At 35.5% G+C, this 19,564-nt stretch overlaps 4 protein-coding genes across 7 annotated transcripts; 1 reads left to right on the top strand and 3 right to left on the bottom strand.

Moving 5' to 3' along the window:
- Nucleotides 1-41: 41 nt before the first annotated feature.
- Nucleotides 42-4,481, bottom strand: LOC111492807. Of its 2 annotated transcripts, none has more exons than XM_023142271.1 (12): nucleotides 3,995-4,481; nucleotides 3,806-3,903; nucleotides 3,582-3,668; nucleotides 3,310-3,478; nucleotides 2,101-2,673; nucleotides 1,753-1,904; nucleotides 1,471-1,668; nucleotides 1,307-1,397; nucleotides 1,053-1,221; nucleotides 704-814; nucleotides 522-618; nucleotides 42-289 (listed from the first exon to the last, which is right to left on the bottom strand). In XM_023142271.1, the coding sequence occupies exons 1-12, from the start codon at nucleotides 4,118-4,120 to the stop codon at nucleotides 211-213; spliced, it is 1,950 nt and encodes a 649-aa protein (XP_022998039.1). In that variant the 5' UTR covers nucleotides 4,121-4,481; the 3' UTR covers nucleotides 42-210. The 2 variants fall into 2 exon arrangements, with proteins under 2 accessions (XP_022998039.1, XP_022998040.1); XM_023142272.1 differs by having other exon boundaries at nucleotides 2,101-2,592.
- Nucleotides 4,482-5,329: 848 nt separating this feature from the next.
- LOC111492810 (RHOMBOID-like protein 9, chloroplastic) lies at nucleotides 5,330-8,106 on the top strand. Of its 2 annotated transcripts, none has more exons than XM_023142275.1 (6): nucleotides 5,330-5,642; nucleotides 5,787-5,991; nucleotides 6,084-6,249; nucleotides 7,006-7,176; nucleotides 7,383-7,537; nucleotides 7,756-8,106. In XM_023142275.1, the coding sequence occupies exons 1-6, from the start codon at nucleotides 5,390-5,392 to the stop codon at nucleotides 8,006-8,008; spliced, it is 1,203 nt and encodes a 400-aa protein (XP_022998043.1). In that variant the 5' UTR covers nucleotides 5,330-5,389; the 3' UTR covers nucleotides 8,009-8,106. The 2 variants fall into 2 exon arrangements, with proteins under 2 accessions (XP_022998043.1, XP_022998042.1); XM_023142274.1 differs by having other exon boundaries at nucleotides 5,331-5,705.
- Nucleotides 8,107-8,248: 142 nt separating this feature from the next.
- On the bottom strand, nucleotides 8,249-10,878 carry LOC111492811 (14-3-3-like protein A). 2 transcript variants are annotated; one of them, XM_023142276.1, is made up of 5 exons: nucleotides 10,792-10,878; nucleotides 9,559-10,059; nucleotides 9,313-9,435; nucleotides 9,056-9,172; nucleotides 8,249-8,629 (listed from the first exon to the last, which is right to left on the bottom strand). In XM_023142276.1, exons 2-5 carry the CDS (start codon nucleotides 10,042-10,044, stop codon nucleotides 8,564-8,566), a joined length of 792 nt encoding a protein of 263 aa, XP_022998044.1. In that variant the 5' UTR covers nucleotides 10,045-10,059; nucleotides 10,792-10,878; the 3' UTR covers nucleotides 8,249-8,563. The 2 variants fall into 2 exon arrangements, with proteins under 2 accessions (XP_022998044.1, XP_022998046.1); XM_023142278.1 differs by lacking the exon at nucleotides 10,792-10,878 and adding an exon at nucleotides 10,652-10,760.
- Nucleotides 10,879-13,155: 2,277 nt separating this feature from the next.
- Nucleotides 13,156-15,173, bottom strand: LOC111492812 (50S ribosomal protein L7/L12). The gene is made up of 2 exons (XM_023142279.1): nucleotides 14,958-15,173; nucleotides 13,156-13,966 (listed from the first exon to the last, which is right to left on the bottom strand). The coding sequence occupies exon 2, from the start codon at nucleotides 13,916-13,918 to the stop codon at nucleotides 13,337-13,339; it is 582 nt and encodes a 193-aa protein (XP_022998047.1). The 5' UTR covers nucleotides 13,919-13,966; nucleotides 14,958-15,173; the 3' UTR covers nucleotides 13,156-13,336.
- Nucleotides 15,174-19,564: the final 4,391 nt, after the last annotated feature.

Here is a 19,564-nt window from a genome sequence, read left to right as displayed (position 1 = left end):
TTTTTTTTTTTTTTTTTTTTTTTTTTTTTTTTTTTTTTTTTTTTTTTTTTTTTTTGCTAAAGTAGCTGTTAAGTAAAAGCTCGTCTCAAGTTACAAAATAGAGGAAATGGATATATCCCATCTTAGAACATAAGTAAATGGAAACTAAATCTTCTTTCAAGTCATTTGCTTAGGCAATCTGCTCCTAAAACAAAAAACAGATGCCAAATTTCAACACACTGAAGCTGCCTCAATACCTCCATCTGGAAGAGTTTGAGGTACTTCCACCAACCTAGGAGGCCTCTTCAACCTGGATTGATCCAATTCAAAACAAAAACAAAACACAACAAAACAAAACAAAACAAAACATCTTAAGCAGCAAACTCTATAGGATCTTTAGGAAGCTCTATTGCACTAATTGGTGAGCTCCACAAAAACTTGTTCGTTGCAGCGAAAGACGGGAAATTAACATCTTAATCCCAAAAAATCATGATCTCATAAGCAGTAAGTGTAGAAGAAATGAATTGGAATGTAATACTGACCTTAAAGAAGAAATGTATTTTTCTATCTCTTGTTTCTGCTCGTCTTTAAACATAGACCACTTTTCGCTTGGATTGACTGATTCCCAGCTTTCCATATCTACCATTCAGAAATTACTTCTATTGTTATAATTATTAACAAAAAAAACACAATCTAGAGAATACAGGCATCCCAGCTATCCAACCTTGTAGCAGAATGTTCCCTTCGCCAGCAAAGCCTCTTAATTTCCAAAAGACACGACCATTAACATCCAAAATGATGGGAACTGTCCTGGTCGCTTCTGATCTTTGTTTCTCTACAACAATAACAATATCCTCCAGATTAAAATATGACCACCAAAATTCATTACTTCAGTTTCAACCAAAGAACAGAACTCTGGGATCAATTACTAATTTAGTGACAGTTTTCTTGCCCAGACAAGAATTTGAATACACTTTATACAATCTGAGGGACTCGCCAAGCTACCTAAATAATAATAATAATAATAATGATAATGACGATGGCAAGAACAAGAAAGAAGTTCCAGAGCATACTGTTAGATGCCAATTCCAATGCAACAAGCTTCTCAGCTTGAACTTCAGCGACGTCTCTTTTTATTTGCGCAACAATAGCATCATGCTCGGCAATCGAAAGGGGAAGACCATTCTTGGCAATAAGAGCTTTGGCAAATTCATCTTTCAATTTGTTCTTAGCCTCTTTCTCCTGTAACCAAACAACGAGGAATTAGTTTAAATTTGAAGGAAAATTACTTACAAGCTTTATAGACGTCACTGCCAACTTATGCTACCTTATCCTTCAGCGCAGAAAGTTTTTCTCTTACTTCCTTTTGTTTCTCCACAAAGTTAGCATTTTGTTCTTCAATCCAGTTTCTCAATTTTCTGGGAGGAAAACAGAGATTAAATTCGAAAACCAACCCAATCAAAGATTAGCATGTTGAATGGCTTTACTTACGTAGTATTGAGAGCCTCATCACAAAGGTAAGTCAATAGTCTGAGCTTTTTAGAGAAGTCTAAGTCATCATAACAATTGTCTCCTCCACCAAAGTAATCAGGTTTGAGATCATTCATCTTAAATGAGGATGCAGAAATGCATTTCTTCAAATCCAGCAACCATGAGCTTGTGTCATTTGTGGGACTAGAGATTGCAGACCTAAGAACAGATAGAGGTTAAGATTAGAGAGTGTATGCCCAATCAAATAATAGAAATAAGAGCCTCAGCTTATTATAGTCGTACTCTTCATCCATATCCTGCAATATCAGAGAAAGGAGTTGAATATGAAATCGAACAGTCAGTGAATCATGAACTCGACCCCCCCTTCTCGGAGTTCTCTCCCGCGTTAGGTCTTTGAGTACTAACGCACCATGCCCTTTCTTTAAATTAAGAGCCTATCCAATAACGAAAAAGAAAACCAATCAACAGATATGGTACTGTGCTCTAGCTGAACTCCTCATAAAGGATAATGGGTCAAAATTCCATTTTGGTCGTTACAGTTTCAAATGCCTGAATTTAGTACTTGTACTTTCAATAAATCTTAAAAATGATCTCAAAAAAATGAATTGAAACCAAAAATGATACACATACCTTACCAAAAGCTGCACAGAATTCTAAAAACTGCAACGCATGGCCAACATCTTCTGTGGTCAGTTCAATATCTGCTACAGTAGTTAACTTAGAACATGGAGGCAAAGAAACACAGGCACCAAATTCCTTGTTCTGAATATTCATAGGTGGCTTGTTTTTCAACTTTGTTCTTTTATTTTTTGCATCTTCTGATGTCTTGGCATATTTGTGAATATCCAAATCATTTACTTCTTTCGATTCTTCAGCTGTAATTAGATGGCAAGAAGCGTCCTCATGACACAAACTATTCCTTTCTCCAGCATCCTCAGAGGCTCGTTTTTTGGAGCTCTTTTTCTTCGTGGAAAGACATTCATTCGTCCCATTTGCTTCAGTTTGCTTCTTAAGAGTTTCCTCTATGCATTTAACATCAACCTTATTTCCATTGCTTATTTCTTTCAGTCCTTGACGCTTCATGTCCTTCAACTCCTTTTTTTCAGAGTTTGGAGTTTGATTCTGCAAATTCAAGTTCGATTTGTTATTTCCATTTAAAGAATTTTCCTTCCCTTCGTTCCTTGTTGAAATCATGACAGACACCTGTTGGAAAGCATGTGAGCTTTGTAAATAAAATAGCATAGGCATGGAAACCAAACCTGGAATGCAAAAGCCCTGTGGAACATATACATTTCTTCGGTAGGAAACAAGAGAAACACGTACTGAAACACACCACATAAGACAATCTAAAGGCCGTTGGGAAAAGACGCCCCATGCCCAAGTCATATGAATCTAAGAAGCATAAGCACAAGGCAAAGAGTTCAAGAGAAGGATTTCAAAGTGGAAGCCAAGTTGCATTGAATATGGTCAAGTGCATCAAATAAACTCAATTACATCACAAACTTCAGTCATTAAACCCCACTGAAAACCACACCAACAAAATCCTGAAGAAGACATCACCCCAGACGCTAGGGAAACACTGAAAAGCAAGGCCAAAAACCAAAAGGAGCCACAAAGAGCATCTCAAGTAAAATCTTAGGATCTTCAAATGTTAATATGTGAATAGAAACAAAGAGCCATCATTGATATCATCCAACTAAACCTAAAATGTTTCCAGTGAGATGAAAAGATAAAACTTCAGGCCAACATTTTTCCAATAACATTGAGAAATACACCCATAGCATTTACATGTCACGGTGAAAAAAGACAATAACAACAACCAACTAAACAAAATCAAACCTCGTCTTCAGAGGCGTGCTTGTTGGGTGAAGCAACTTCGAATGCCGTATCCTTAGCATGATCTAGACACTCAGAACCATTCACTAAAAGCATTTCTGAGACAGAAGAATACCCAGTTGCTTTGGCTGTGTGTACTAACAAACCAGTCGGCTTAAGACCTTTTTTCTTCCTGAAAATGGTTATTCTCAATTAGATCAAATGATCATTCAATCTAAAAAACTTCTAATAAAAACGGATTAAGATAGGAATAAGGATCACAGTTACAGATTTACATGCAAACGCTGCAATTGCAAAGCCCTCTGCATCTGGGACATTTCCAGCCTCCCTTAAGCATCACCTCTTCTGCTTTCTCCCCATATCTGATATAGTTTCCAAGAAATTCATTCAATACGAGCACAGATGGAATCCTCACACAACTTTTTAACACCATATATACTAAAAACAAGTGAAACCCAAAAATGTAAAGACCATAAATACACGAAATCAACAATGTAACCTGTTTATAAGGCATTTATGACAGAATTTTATGGTGCACAGCTTGTCCCCCTTCATGTTCGTACAGGATGCAGCAAGATCCATAGTTTTTTGTCGGCACTTCAGCATTAATAAAAACCATAAGAAATCGTCGACATTCCATAAAATTAAACACTGAACATCAAAGGTAATCAGAGTTTGAAAAAATTACTTGATGACAAGTTTTTCCGTTCTCAGAATCGTAGATCCGGCCCCCGATGACTCGAACTCCAGGAGACTTGGTCCGTTTGGCTCTGTGCTCGTTGTTATCAGCAACAACCCTTTTCTTGCTCCCCATTAAGTGGTTGCAGTTCAGTTCAGATCAAAATCTTCGAAACCCAGATTAAGAAACAGGCAACAAATGGTGGTGTTTCGTGGAAATGATCTGTTGAACAAATGGGGTTGGGCTTTGAGGAGTTGGAAGACGCTAGGGAGGAAGCAGGGGTTGCATTTCCCGATTGGCGGGTGTTATTTGTTCTAGATATTCTTCCGTTCCGGCGGGAAAAAATGGAGAGCGAAAACTGAGTTTGAAAAGAAATCTTCGAGGCAATTAAAGAAGTCCCGCCACTTTTGAAGATCTGAATTCGCTACAGAAATTTGGGTTTTCCTGAATACGATTTTGAACAGGCTGGGTGAGTTAATGTAAATCTTACTTGGACTCGTTTCGGCTTTTACTTGGACTTTAAAGTCTAGGGTTTAGTGTTCAAACACCTAATTAACTTAAATTACGCAATCTACGCTAACTAAATTTAGATTAAATTGTTTCATACAATTGATTTTAGTTCACCTAGCTAACAAATTCCAATTTTGCTGTAATTAGCATCTATTGATGATCCAGAGGTAAGAGATTCAAATCTTTCACTCTAAATGTTGTTGAATCAAAGCTGGTTGATCAAACAAGACAACGCAAGGGCCTTACCAAAAGGAAAGAACTCGAGACACGCTTAACCTATATATATATATACACACACGCATCAAAACCTATTCATTTCAATGGCTCCACTGAATTCAAGCTAGCCATGAAAGTTAACGGTTCAGAATAGCTTTGGGCCGGGCTGCTGAGGTGGCAGACCAAGACTTTCAAAATCCCAACCCAATCTAGTGTTTGGTGGGGTCTACTCGGATTTTTCATATGGCCCAAGGCCAATAGTTATGTAAAATATATATTACACGTGGTGGACTGTTAATGGATGAACAGAGATAAGGGTGGTTTAGGGGATTACCAACATCTCTTTGCCCAATAATCTTTAAATGAAATATTCAGAATCTAAAATCTCCAATAATCTTTAAATGAAATCTGCAAAATTTCAAAGTCCTTTAATGGAACCAAGAACCTCTCAGCTATTCAATCACCTTTTATAAATCATCCCCCTTTTGTTGATTACCTCAAACATACACTCGAGTTCAAATGATGGCTCTCGTAATTCCCGCCACTCGTCCCATGCGAAACTTTAAAAACTCGATCAATCCAATTACTTGCAACTGCGATGCTGGTTCCAAGAATTTGCCAATTCTCGAGTGCCACAATCCTCGGCGGGAGATTTCAAATAACGATTCGTCTCTTGTTATGGTTCTAACAAGAACGAGAAAGCCAAGAAGAGGGTCGTTGACGGCATCGTTGCAACGCGATGACAAGCGTGCTAGATCCAATGGTTTGGATTCTGACTCCGAGGTTTTCGAAAAGCTATGCCGTGTTCGGGAGTGTAACACGAATGAGAAACAGTTGAGATCGTTGGGTTCTTATTTTGGAAGGCTTCAAGGTGGTGGGAGTAAGAGAAAAATGGTTCCTTTGAAGAAGAAGGTAGAGGTGGTTGATACCGGTCAGTTCAAAGCAAAGAAAGAGCTCGAGTTGCTTGACGCTTATTTTGAAAAAGTTGATAATGGTAATTATTTTTTAATTTTATTCAAGAATATTAATTTAACGGCGTAAATATTTTTTTGAATATACAATTTATAATTTACAGATGCATGCATCCATAACCATGCGACGTATAATTTTGGAGAACAACATAAAAGCAAATCGTTCGTATTCACGTCTCTCCCTCTTGACGATCACGAAAGAGACGACGAGACACAAATACGACACGACAAACTCGATGATATGATTAAGAGAAGCATGCCAAGAACAGCTCAACTACAAGAAGACGAAGTTTCTGATCTCTACTTAATGTATGATTCATATCCTAATTCGTAAAATCACTTTTGTTATGATCGAATATGGTCGCTAACGGAACCGTGTTCGGTTTGTTTTCAGGATGCAGAAGTGCTCTGGTTTCAGTAAACATAGCTGTTTTCTTGTTTGAAGTAGCAAGTCCAGTAAAAAGCTCAGGGCTGCCACTCTTTTCACTACCTTCTCTATATGGAGCAAAGATAAATGAGTTGATCCTAGTAGGAGAATGGTGGAGGCTTGTGACACCTATGTTTCTGGTACACGATTGATAGATATAACTCGGTTCGTGTTTCCATTCTAGAGCTGTTTTGAACATTTATTCGTTTTTCCTTTTTAATAAGACTGATAACAAAACGTGTGTAACAGCTCAAGCCCACCGCTAGCAGGTATTGTCCTCATGGGACTTTCCCTTTTGAGTTTTCCTCAAGGTTTTAAAACGCGTTTGTTAAGGAGAAGTTTCCACATCCTTATAAGGAATGCTTTGTTCCCCTCTTCAACTGACGTAGGATCTCACAATTCATCCCCTTGGGAGGCAGCATCCTCACTGGCACACCACTCGATGTTTGACTCTGATACTATTTGTAACCAACCAAACTCATCTCTAGCAGATATTGTCCTCTTTGGACTTTCCCTTACGATTTTAAAATGTGTCTACTATGAGAAGTTCACACACCCTTAACTGCTTTGTTTCTCTCTCCAACTAATGTTGGATCTCACAATCCATCCCTCTTGGTGGCCCAGCGTCTTTGTTGGCACATTGCTCGATGTCTGACTTTGATACCATTTGTAACAGCATAAGCTCATCGCTAGCCGATATTGTCCTCTTTAGGCTTATCCTTCCAGGTTTTCCCTCAAGGTTTTAACTAATCACGTTATTAACAATATATTTTACATGAAGTCGGGTGGGAGATTATATCTCGCGACCCACTTTCTTTGACATTGAAGATTTGAATGTAAAGATTTATTGATTATTACTTTGCTTTAGCACTCATGAAGCCGATCTCTTTATGCAGCATTCAGGAGCTGTTCATGTTGCTCTCAGTTGTTGGACATTGGTTACATTTGGCCGTCAAGTTTGTAGAGACTATGGCCCCTTTACATTTTTCTTGATCTATGTCTTAGGAGGAGTTTCTGGCAATCTCACAAGCTTTCTCCATACTCCCGAGCCGACTATCGGTGGAACGGTAACGAAAAAAACAATGTTTTCCCTTCTCGTTTCCAATTACAGTCGATAAATTTACTTCCATTACCGCATATATTAATATCGTACTCGAGACGTGCATAAACTAGTTCGAATACCTACGAGTAGTAGTCGAAGGCATAATTCGAGTTTGATTGCTGTTGGTTAGTCTGATTCGTGATAGATGTAAATTATGAACACATGGAGCAGGGGCCTGTGTTTGCCATGATTGGAGCTTGGCTAAGTTACCAATTCCAGAACAAAGACGTGGTTGCAAAGGATGTTTTAGACAGCATGTTTTTGAAGGCAATATTTGTAGCTGTCGTCAGTTCCATTTTGAGCAATATTGGCCCAATTGATGAATGGTGAGTAAAAAAAAACTCTAGACTCCATTTTTGATTCTCGTAACACTTAATTCTTCGAGAAGAAACGCTGAGTTTTGTATCGATAGCTAAACGATATATAATAGCTAGATCACTTTTCAACCATTCTAAACGTCGTTTGTAACATTCTCGAGAGAATTGTTAATGAATATCTGGACCGCTTTAGTTACGAATTGTTTTGGTTTGTTTGGTGTTTGTAGGACTCACACAGGAGCAGCTTTCAGTGGAATGCTATATGGGTTTTTAACATGCCCAGTTGTGGAGGTGAATGATGCTGGTTCTTCTTCATCTTCTGCATCATCTTCTTCAAGGAGAGGCCAAGAAAGGGGAATCAAACTTGTTAGGAAGTGTGCTGATCCTCGCAAATCATTGGCTTTTTTTGCTCTGTTTATCATGGGATTCACAAGTTTGTTCTTCTTTATTCAGCCTCCTGCCACCACATTGCCCTTATAAGGCTTTTGATTGGTTGGCTTTGAGAGGAAATTTCTTCCCAAAATGTAGCCAAAATATCAAGTTTATAGTATAGTTTGCCTCTTGTTAAGCTTAGCTTACAATTTGTCTTTCAATTGCTTCAAGAACTCCCAAAATCCCAGTTTAAATCATATTATGATACTCGAAATGAATTAGAAGAACGAACTCTCTTTGTATGTAGAAAATGAAGAACAGCAGATCAATGTGTTTAAGCCAAACGACAAAACGAATATCATATTCCATAGCACTCGAAACATCGAAACACCGAAACATCAAATTCTTCTCATAAATAATAAAACCACATTATACTCTGTTGGAGTATTCAAAGGAAGGCTCTGGAAGTGCTTCCACATCTTGCACTCAAAAGCCAAAGCCCATCAACTAAAGACATCATTTCATTCAGAAACTACCAACAACCCAAGTAGCACTAACAACACTAAAAGACAGGGTCGCCACATTTTAAAGAACAAAAGAAAAGAAAAAGGGAAAAGTAAAAGTACAGAGTACAGCTCCTATTGACTCAAATAACAAGATAAACTACTGTCCATGTCCCTCTCCTGATTCACGTTTTGATGCTTCCTTAATTTCATCGCCGGCTTCATCCTACAGAAGTTGTCACAAATCACCATTATTAGTATGTAATATCAGACCAGACACAACAGGTTACAGAACATGTCAGGACATGTCTACTGACTTTATTGTCATTAATGGCAATTGCATAAAGCCAGCTCATGTGTAGCACATTGCTATAAATTTTAAAATTCGGGAGTTTTTTGGTTTGTGACTCGATGGATCTGTTTTTCTCTACCTTGGATTCTAGGAGACTATTTACAGGAGAAGCAGACCAGAAAAAACAGACAAGACAAGATTTTAGACAGCAGTCTAATCAAGGTTTTCCAACGCGGTTGTGCAGAGATATGATTGGAAGCAGTGTAAAACAGAGCTGGAATAAGGGTATAGCAAGACATGTCTTGAAAACAAAATTGAGTAGCCAATGCATTAAGGCTTGTGCCTGAGAGCGTTACTTACCCCAACATCAGAGGTCCAAAGGGTCAAGTTGTCTCGGAGGAGTTGCATGATCAAGGTGCTATCCTTGTATGATTCTTCACCCAATGTGTCAAGCTCAGAAATCGCTTCGTCAAAAGCCTATTTCGACACGAGACATAAGGTTATCATCAGCTAACCAAATTGATCTTAGGAAAAAAGACCCAATCAGTCACTTTCTTCTGTTTTTCTGATGGGGTTAACCAGAAAAAACCAGGCGTCGAATTAGTATAGAGCTTTACCTGCTTTGCCAAATTGCAAGCGCGGTCTGGCGAATTAAGGATCTCATAATAAAACACGGAGAAGTTAAGAGCAAGACCTAGCCTAATTGGATGTGTAGGAGCCAATTCAGCAAGAGCAATATCCTGTTTTCATGGTTGAAAATACAGAAAAACAGTGACAATTTGTTACTAAATACACTAAAAAGTAATAGAAATGGTAATATATATAAAAGAGAGCGAAGAAATGTGAGGTGTGGTCAACTTGACCTGAGCAGACTTGTAAGCTAATAATGTGCTCTCAGCTGCTTCTTTCCTTTCAGCTCCAGTCTTAAACTCAGCCAGATACCTGTGGTAGTCACCTTTCATTTTGAGATAAAACACCTTTGACTCGGCAGACGAGGCTGATGGGATGAGATGAGACTCAAGTAGGCTCAAGATCCCATCACAGATCTTGCTCAATTCAGTTTCGATTTTGCCACGGTACTCCTTGATAATTGCAACATGGTCCTCATTTCCGCGACTTTCTTCCTTCTGCTCAATGGAAGATATTATCCTCCAAGAGGCCCTCCGAGCCCCAATGACATTCTTGTAAGCAACAGAGAGAAGATTCCTCTCCTCAACAGTCAGCTCCTCCACATCCACAGTTTTGGCAACTTTCTCCATGAACTCTACCATTTCCTCATACCGTTCAGCCTGTTCGGCCAACTTGGCCAAGTAAACATTTTCCTCCCGTGAAGAATCAACAGTCGACATCTTCAATGTAACAAACTATTTTTCATAGCAATTCAAACGAGAAAAAATCAGATCATATTCAAAGCAATTCAAGTGCTTATAATTCATGGATTAAGAACTAGCTACAATTTCCCATAAGCACAATCTTCTCACAGCTAAAAACCAAGATCGAAGGGTTACACTTCCAGTCACTCAAATTTAGCTTTTCCGTTTTTCTATCGATAGGACTAAACCATAAATCAGCATTCCAAACAAACCCAGAATTTGGGTGTTAAATAAGAGCTTTGAAGTCATTCAATCTTCCACACAGTACAACAACGAAGCATATACCCATAAATCGTACCTAAGATCCATCCCAGATTCCAAATTAAACCACAAAGGATTCGACACTAGAATTTGAACAAACCCACAAAAAGGAACGAAAACTATCTATAACTTTTAGGGCATCTACCAAGAAATAAGAAATCAAAATAGCCCACATACAAGCAAACCACGATCAAATAATCAAGCGATTCCTAAAACAGAAATGAAAAGAAAAATGAAAAAGCAACAAACTATAGGTCACACTCATGTTAACCCTAGATCTCAACATCCAACAAGAAAACGAGAAAAGGGGAAAGCATCAAACCTAAAAACAAAAATAGTCCAAGTAAAAGGGTGGAAAAACCAACGAAATCCAAAGGCTAAATCAAAACCCTAACGCAAAATGGGGGGACGAAAGGGAAGAGGAAACTAAGAACTGAGAGATCAAAAAGTAGGGATTATTACCTAGAGAAAACCGAGACCAGAGAGTGAGATTGGGAAACTAGCAGGAAATGAGGAGAAGGGTTGGAAGGGGTTTTAAAACGGTAGGTTGAAGAGAGTGCTCCAATGGGAGAAGGACACGTAATGGGTAGACAAGATGTCCTCCAGGGTATTTTTGGACTTTCCAGTGAAAGCGGTTGCCAGGTAGGCGTTGACTGTCAACGATGTGAAGTGCCGTTGTACTTCTTGGGTCACCGGCTTGGTTGCAAAAAAATCGGGACGATGTTTTTAATATTAATCGTAAGTTGTTTTTTAGTCAACACGCTTGCCTGGTGCCACGCTCTTTCGACGTGTCGTTCTTATATTAGTAAAACTCCTTTGAATTTTGGAAATATTTCATAATATATTTTCTCATTTAAAAAAAAAAATATTGAATTCAATATTATTATTCTATCTCTATATATAATTGTAACAACTTATATAGTATTGTTTGTAGGTGTGCATAATATATTAATCAGACAAGTAACGTCAGACCGTACGGATAAAAATCGAACAAATATTAAACTGATATACATTGATTAATTTGAATTAATATAATACACGGTCAAATCTTTCCTCAACACGGTTATTTCAATTTTATTATTGTATAATATCATGCTTAGGTATCGCTCGTGATGCCACCACGTGTTGATACACATAGCGTAATTCTTTATTCAACTTGACATCATTTTTAAGCAAAATACTCCGAAATCAACTTTTTAGAATTAGTGTTTAAAGTGTTTAATTGAGAATCTCTCCCCAAAATTTATGATAAATGAGAATGACTAAAATACCCTCACACTATTGTCGCTCATCGTAGGTGACCACCATACAATTGCCGCTAACACCCATTTCTAGTAACCACTGTCGATGAACAACATAGACGACCAGGAAACCATCTCTAAAGACCGTAAGGTGACGACAAATGATAACGGTTCACAACCATCTCCAACGATCGACAATAATTTTCAATGACCAATGACAATCAGATTACAATGTTAAATTATAAGTACGAACTATTAGTTGTTTTTTATGGTAATTTGACATTAATAATAATATTTTAAGAAAATGTATTAATTTCAAATAATTTATTAGATTCTTTATGAAAATAACTACTTAAAATAAAATGAATTAAAAAGGTTTAATTCAAATATTTTCCAATAATATCTAAAAAGAATTAAGAATTTAAAAAAGGAAAATTCGAAAATGAGTCAACAAAGGTGTGCTCAATGATTTGCTTTTTCCATCAATTTGTTACCAAACATTATTATTATTATTGTTATTATTACTATTATCATTATTGTTATTATTATTATCCATGACCATGACCTTAATCATTCTTAAATATATAATGAGCATGAGAAAAATAAATAAATTACGAAATCACATAAAATATTTTTTAAAAACTTTGATAAATATATTATTTCAAGTGGCAAACTTATTTCATTTTTAAAAAAATATCAACATGTATAACATAATAAATTATAAATTGTATAATATTATAAAAAAGAATTTACAAAATTTATAACTTGTTGGGTTTAGGTAAAGGTTCTAAAAATTGAAAGCAGATTCATAAAGCTTATCTAATGTTTTGATAGTGTTGTTGAAAGGCATAAAGTTCACACAAAATGTCAAAGGGTATGCCTAACATCAATGGCTGAAATTCTTTTCGAACTAACCAGTCAAATCATTGCTTCTTGGTGGGATTGTAAAGGTCCTATCACAAATTTTCTAATGAACCAAATCCACCGCTACCAGATACTATTCAGGTTTAAAATGCGTCTATTAAGGAGATGGTCTAGCCCTACTCCGACCAATGCCTCGTACCGTCCAGTGACTCACTTTGATACTATTTGTAACGGTTCAAGTGCATCACTAACAAATATTCTTAACTTAATCAACTTTTGTTCACCGGAGGAGACTTTCTAGATCTAAATAATTGTCTTTATAAGGCCACCACAATCAACCTAACCTAACCGTATCCATAATTTCGAAAGAACAATGCAAGCTAACTGAAACTAGGATGTTTTAAAACTATGAATCAAGCTTTAGTGAGAAAGCATCATGATCAGTTTCATATAGCGTACCTGTCTCTGCAAGCCTTGGCAGGAACTGAAGAAAACGTGCGACTGCGGAGAGTCTCGGCACGGGTACCGCCTTGACCTTCTGTTTCTGTTATTATCACCTGGCAGCACCTTGCAAATGTATACATAAATACCACACAGAACTTGATATATAGCTAAGGGGCTCAAATGCTTATACATCAGTACCTCACCTTTATGAGCAGAAGATTTGAATTTACTCCACCTATATTTGTTTTGTAATGTCATATTCTAAAAAGAAAACTGCATATCGGAAAAACAGGTCTAAAACTGATTTATTCTTCCTCATCCTTGTGCAACTCAACTGGCTGGCAACAACATCAACCCATTAGAACAAATATTCAGTGATTGAAGCTAAGAGTTGTCCAGGATTTCTAAAGCCGTAGGACAAATATAAATAAAACACAAAAATAACTTAAGAACAATTTTTACTCCATGACTGCAACCCCTCCAGCAGCTTTGATTTTTTCGATAATGCTGTTTGCTTCCTCCTTGGTCACTCCTTGTTTAAGAATTGCAGGTACTTTCTCTACTAAGTCTTTTGCCTCTTTCAGACCCAAATTAGTGAAAGCCCTCACTTCTTTAATCACCTTAATTTTGGCAGCTGCCTCGAACTTCTCTAACTTCACGTCGAAAGCGGTTTTCTCCTTTTTCTCCTCTACTTTGGAAGATCCTGTGGCTGCTCCTCCTTCGGAACCCAGGTCCATGCCATCAACTGAAATTTGCTCCAGCTTAGGATGTTTAAGCCTTTCAGTAAGTGCAGGACCAATCTGGCAACGCTCATCGACAGGCAGTGCTGCAATTCTTTCAGCTAGCTGAATGATTTTATTAGAGGGTGGGGGCCTAGGGCCATATGGATCATAAAAAGGTGGATACTTGTATCTTTTTGGCTTGGCATTCGGGTCTCTGGGAGTAAAATCAGGCTGGAAGAAGCGGACCTGCAACAACCCAATGATTTTAGGAAGTGCGGAACGGGCTTGAAGGGATTGTGCAACTGTAATCATCTTCATTATTTCTTCGATTCAATCAGTGAATTATTGCATCGTGGCACTAAATCCCTGAGGAACATGAAAATCAAAAAGGTCAGTTCACATAGATGGAAATGCAAGAACAAAAATTTGAAGGTTGCGTTTAGAATCCCTAATGAACACAAGAATCCAAGATCAATTAACTTAACATGCATGAAAAACTAAGACAAGATCTGTAGAACGTAATTAGTTTAAGCTGCTATAATGTTATTATCACCCCTCCTCCCTGTCTCACCCCATCACGAAGGACAAATCACCAATTGACATAGCTGAAAACTGAATTAAAAAATATTAAGGACAAAAAATCATCAATTAACAAGGGTGAAAACAAAAGAGGTTAATTTCAGTTTTGAACTCCCTCCAGATCTCACTCAAGGCATAAAAAATAATAATGGGTAAATATAGATTGATAAAAACCTAAGAAAAAAATTGCAGAAACCATGCCGGTTCTGGTTCGTCTTCATTTGATCGAATTGTAGTGGCATTCCAAAACTGGGCCTGCTGGCAACATTACTATTCTGTTGAGCAAGGTGATGTAAGCTTTCAATGGTGTCTTCTCCATCATTATTAAAATAGAAGTTTGAGATATAACTTTAGAATTGGTTACAAATTACCAATATGTATGGACTTAACTCAGATTAAGAAGGCAGTTCTAGCCAGAGCTACGCAAATTTTCTAGCCTCATCAAAGGAATTCAACGCATTTTCCCTGTTTGTACCAAAATAGATAGATTTTTTTACTCATTTGGATATATTTTTCAGAGGCACAGGGCGTTTGGAAGGGTGGAACTTGAGAGAATGTTGGCGTTCAATTACATCAGATTTCCTATGTTGGGTGATTGTGCACGGGTATACATGGTCGGTAGTGTTCTATGGCCATCTAAACAGAGGCGTTGCTCATATTCAACAATTCCCTCCCTAAAAATTTCTTGATGGAACACTAAAAATATGTAGCCATTGTTCATCACCCTCACGAAAAGCTCTAATTTGAGAAAAAAGACCGATGGAGATTGAAAGAATACCTGTAACAACAAGAGAGTAGAAAATAAGTGAACAGCCCCGAGAAGGGAGGAGGCTACGGTCACGAACAGAACAACGACGGCAGCAACGAACGGGAGAGAGGCGGCGGCGACACCGAGCTGCTGAAACAGGCAAAGGCGAGGGAGTGAAGAAGAAGAACAGTTAGTTAGGGTTTTCCTATTTCTTTTTTCTAATTATTTATTTATTTATTTTATTTTACGGCTAGTTAAAAGAAAAGGGTAATTTAATGGGTAAAGAGGATTAATGATTTTCTTATATGAGAAAAGTTTCCGGAGTTGGGTGAAGTTGAGGATTTTTTTTAAGTTTTATTTATCCACTATTTATAATTATTCGAATACAATTTTTTTATAAAATATATTAAAAGTTTACCACAAATACAAACTAATCTATAATTATTGAAAAAAAATCAATAAAAACAACGAGTCAACGAACAAAAATTGTAACATATTAACATTGTTCAACATTGTCAAAAAATTAAAAAAAACTAAATAACAACATTTCTTGAGAATTGATTCAAGAAACAAAAAGATGGATCCTGAAATTAAATAAATCATAAAAATGATTTGAATATAACAAAAATAAAAAATATATAAAAGTATTTTAATTTACCTGTGACTTTAAAAGTCTCAAAGTATTAAAAAAAATCTTAATTAATAAATCTTTATTATATAATAAACGTTTGTTTACCTTTATATAAATAGTTATATGTTAGCTTATTCTAATTAATAAATCTTTTTTTATATAATAAACGTTGGTATAAAATAAACCTTTATATTATATAATAAATAATATATTTAAAAATAGTATAAAATGTGCGAATATTTTTTTATTATATAATAAACATTGGTATAAAATAAACATTTATATATCATTTATATAAATAATTAGTTAGCTTATTCTAATTAATAAATCTTTTATTATATAATAAACAATATATTTTATACTATTAAAAGGTGGGAATATCTTTTGTTATATAATAAACATTTATACATCATTTATATAAATAGTTATAGGTTAGCTTATTCTAATTAATAAATCTTTTATTATATAATAAACAATATATTTAAAAATAGTATAAAATGTGTGAATATCTTTTATTATATAATAAACCTTTGTATAAAATAAATTTTTATATAAATAGTTATATGTTAGTTTATTCTAATTAATAATTTTTTATTATATAATAAACGTTTGTATAAAATAAACCTTTATATTATATAATAAACAATATATTCAAAAATATATTCTAATTTAATAACTCTTTTATTATATAATAAATTTGTCTAAAATAAATTTTTATATTATATAATAAATAATATATTTAAAAATAGTATAAAATGTATAATACCTTATTCTAATTAATAAATCTTTTATTATATAATAAAGGTTTATATAAAATAAATCTTTATATTATATAATAAACAATATATTTATTATATAATTAACAATATATATTAAAAACTATAAACTAAAGAAATTAAAAGTAATAAAATAATATAAACAAAATAATTTTAAAAAAAAATGTATTTGGCTGGCGTTTCTAGCATGAGTGTCTTCCAACTAGACTCAAACCCATCAATACTAAAAGATTTTTAATATATTTTATATATTTTTATTTGATTTGATGGTTTTACCTATGAATCCGAAACTGAGCCGATTCAATTCGGGTCCAATCCAATCCAACCCTTATAGTTCGGGTTGGGTTGGTCAGGAAAATGAACCAACCTTACCCGAAATGCTAATCCAACCCAACCCAACCCTTATAGTTCAGGTTGGATTGGTCCGGGTTGAATGTACACCCCTACTTCTCAGGTTATCTTTTTTTTTTTTTTTTTTCATTTTAAATTAAAATAATATTGAAGTGAATATATATTTTTTAAACACCAATGCATTAGCTTAATCTCAATTTAATTTTTAATATTTTACCTTTAATAATCCTTGTAACATAATTTATTATTTTTTCTTAAAAAAATCACATTTTAATTAAAAATATATAATTTTTTTGTATTATGTTCGCCTGTATACCAAGGTTTGTTTGAGTTGTGGGTGATCACTGAAGGTCATCAAACAACCAAGAAACACATCGTCAAAGATAGCTCATTGCTTGGATCGTTACTCTGTTCACATTATGGAACAATGATAACTATAGATATATTGCCAAACTCACGTCTTCAATATCGTTATGGTGGCTGATAGCATGCAAGTGTTAAGAGTGATTGTGGGCACCATGTAGAAACGAATAAGGACTCCGATATCCTTCGTGCCATAGACATGTGACACAGAGCTTCGTGCAGAGGCGAAGTAGATTTATGGTAGAAGGGAGACTAGCAGCAACACGATGTTGGAGCTAGACAATTTTTGCACACAGAAATTACAAACTCTCAGCTATCCCAATGCTAAAATCAAATTCACTCTAAATCATGTTAGAATGCAATCATCTCGTTTGGGTGAAACCAAAAGTAAAATCACGAAAGTTTATGTTCTAAGTCAACAATACCATGTCTTTAAAGAGATATTGAAGGTCGATTGTCGCTGCTATCTATCAGTTCATACGAAAACCAAAATCATAGATCATACTAACCTTTATTCGTTGTTAGCAAGCAGTAATTAGAGCAAGTGTTTGTTGCTGTTCAGCCACTTCCGTGCAATAATAGCAGTGAGATGAGATTTTCCAGAATCAATGATAAAGAAAAAACCAAATCTTTTCCTTATCCTCAGATTTTTATAGACTCGTCAACAACACAGTTCAGATACGGCTGAAGATCATACATATCTTCATTGACATTGATCTACAGTGAGACCTGCCAACCAGGAAACAAACAGAATAATCATAAAACTGAAAATCTTTCCATTCAACTTGAAGCTAAAATGTTTAAATCTCATTTGATTTCTAAATTTCGAGTTTTTAAAATTATTTAGAACTTTCAAAATATGTAATCTAAGTGCCTAAGTTTAAAGCCAAATTCACTTTGTAAGTAACATCTCAAACTTTCAAGGACCAAAATGGACAACATCATAAATTCTGCAAATCAAATTGCATTTACCAATTTGAAAGAAGTTTCCTAATATAATTTTCCCTTCAAGAATCAAACCAATGAATGATGAACACGCTTTCTGCTTTCTAGTCACTCCTAGTCTTTACGCAGGCTATTAAACTAGAAACGAAAAAACTTTTGACTTACAACAGCAGTTCAAAGGGGGAGGGGGATATAATATTTTGTTCGCTATTATTTGGAATCTGGCTGGAGGGATGTATTCTTTTGTAAGTATTTGCCATAACCCCTCAGATTTTCTGCATGGAGCATCTCCTATCTTTGTCTCTATCTGAAGGCACAGATTGGGATGGTAAAGAAAGAAAAAAAAAAAAGAGAACATAGCTAACACTTAAAAGGATTTCTACCCAATTTGGTTATCCTTCTAGCAAGAGGAGAATCCCAGTGCTAGAATGAAAGGAATCAGAATGTTTTTTAGAGATTTGAATGAGACCCATCATTCAGAGTCCACCTAACAGATCTCAACTCTATGACTTTCTGAGATTGATACCAGTACCTCAAAAAGCTGTATTATGTAAAGTATTTTGGCATAAAATCTTTCAGGTGGACCTACTGAATATTGAAATCTTATACTACAAGGTGGATCTGGCTTGTGAATTATTTGTATTCAGCACCTTGAATTCTGGACAAACCGTTCAAAGTTCATATCTGCAATTATCATAGAAAAATGATTTCTCTAGCAGTTTCTAGAGAAGCCCTTGTTTTTTCCCCCCACAGTAACACCCGAACTGCAAATAGATTGTATCTAACAGCAGAAACAGGAAACGAGTTCAAAATTCTCAATGAGTTCAGAGTGATAATGATAAAAAAAAGAAAAATTACACACACAGAAGAAGACAAGGATTGCCTTCTCTTTCAGAAAGATTGTCCTGGCGAATCCACTTCTCCTTGAACCCAACCATCAATGTGAATATGAAGTGTTTCAAACTTTGTCATTTCCATCTGGAAAAAAAGAAGCCAAAAAATGATAGAAATTCCAACTTCTTGTTTAGGGTTTAAGGAAGTTTCATAGAGATATTTGTTGCAATTAGCATTCGCGAGAGATCATGAGAAGAAAACAGAAAAATAGACACAAATAGGAACAAAGAAAGAATCAAAACATCTCTCAAGATATTGTTTATCATTTGAGAATGATAGCAAGGACATGACAAGTAAGTTTGGATATTTGAAGGAAAATACTGCACAGAATTCATTCACAACAAGAGTAATGATAATTTTCCCTCCTAAAAAAAGTGCGGAAGTGCCAGGGGTTTATTCATCCTGATTTATGAAATTATTTTCTCTTCTTTCTAATCCCTTAGAAGCAGATTGTGACTTCCACAAATACAAAGACTAGGATTGGCTTTTAAGGAACAGTAGAAGAGTGCTTTGGGTCAAACCCACTTTTCAGATGTGAATATCAAAGAGAAGTACACGGAAACTAGTGAGAATGAGAATTAGATTTTATCATTGAGTTTGTCAAATTATTTTAGAACTGAGACCGAAATGCAAAGCATCACCATTGATATGAGAATCTACTTTAACAGCCCCCCCCC

Source organism: Cucurbita maxima, unplaced genomic scaffold (assembly GCF_002738345.1).
Source record: "Cucurbita maxima cultivar Rimu unplaced genomic scaffold, Cmax_1.0 Cma_Scf00018, whole genome shotgun sequence".
Lineage (NCBI taxonomy): Eukaryota > Viridiplantae > Streptophyta > Magnoliopsida > Cucurbitales > Cucurbitaceae > Cucurbita > Cucurbita maxima.
Note: the sequence above shows the minus strand (reverse complement) of the source record. Positions and strands in the feature narration are given on the sequence as shown.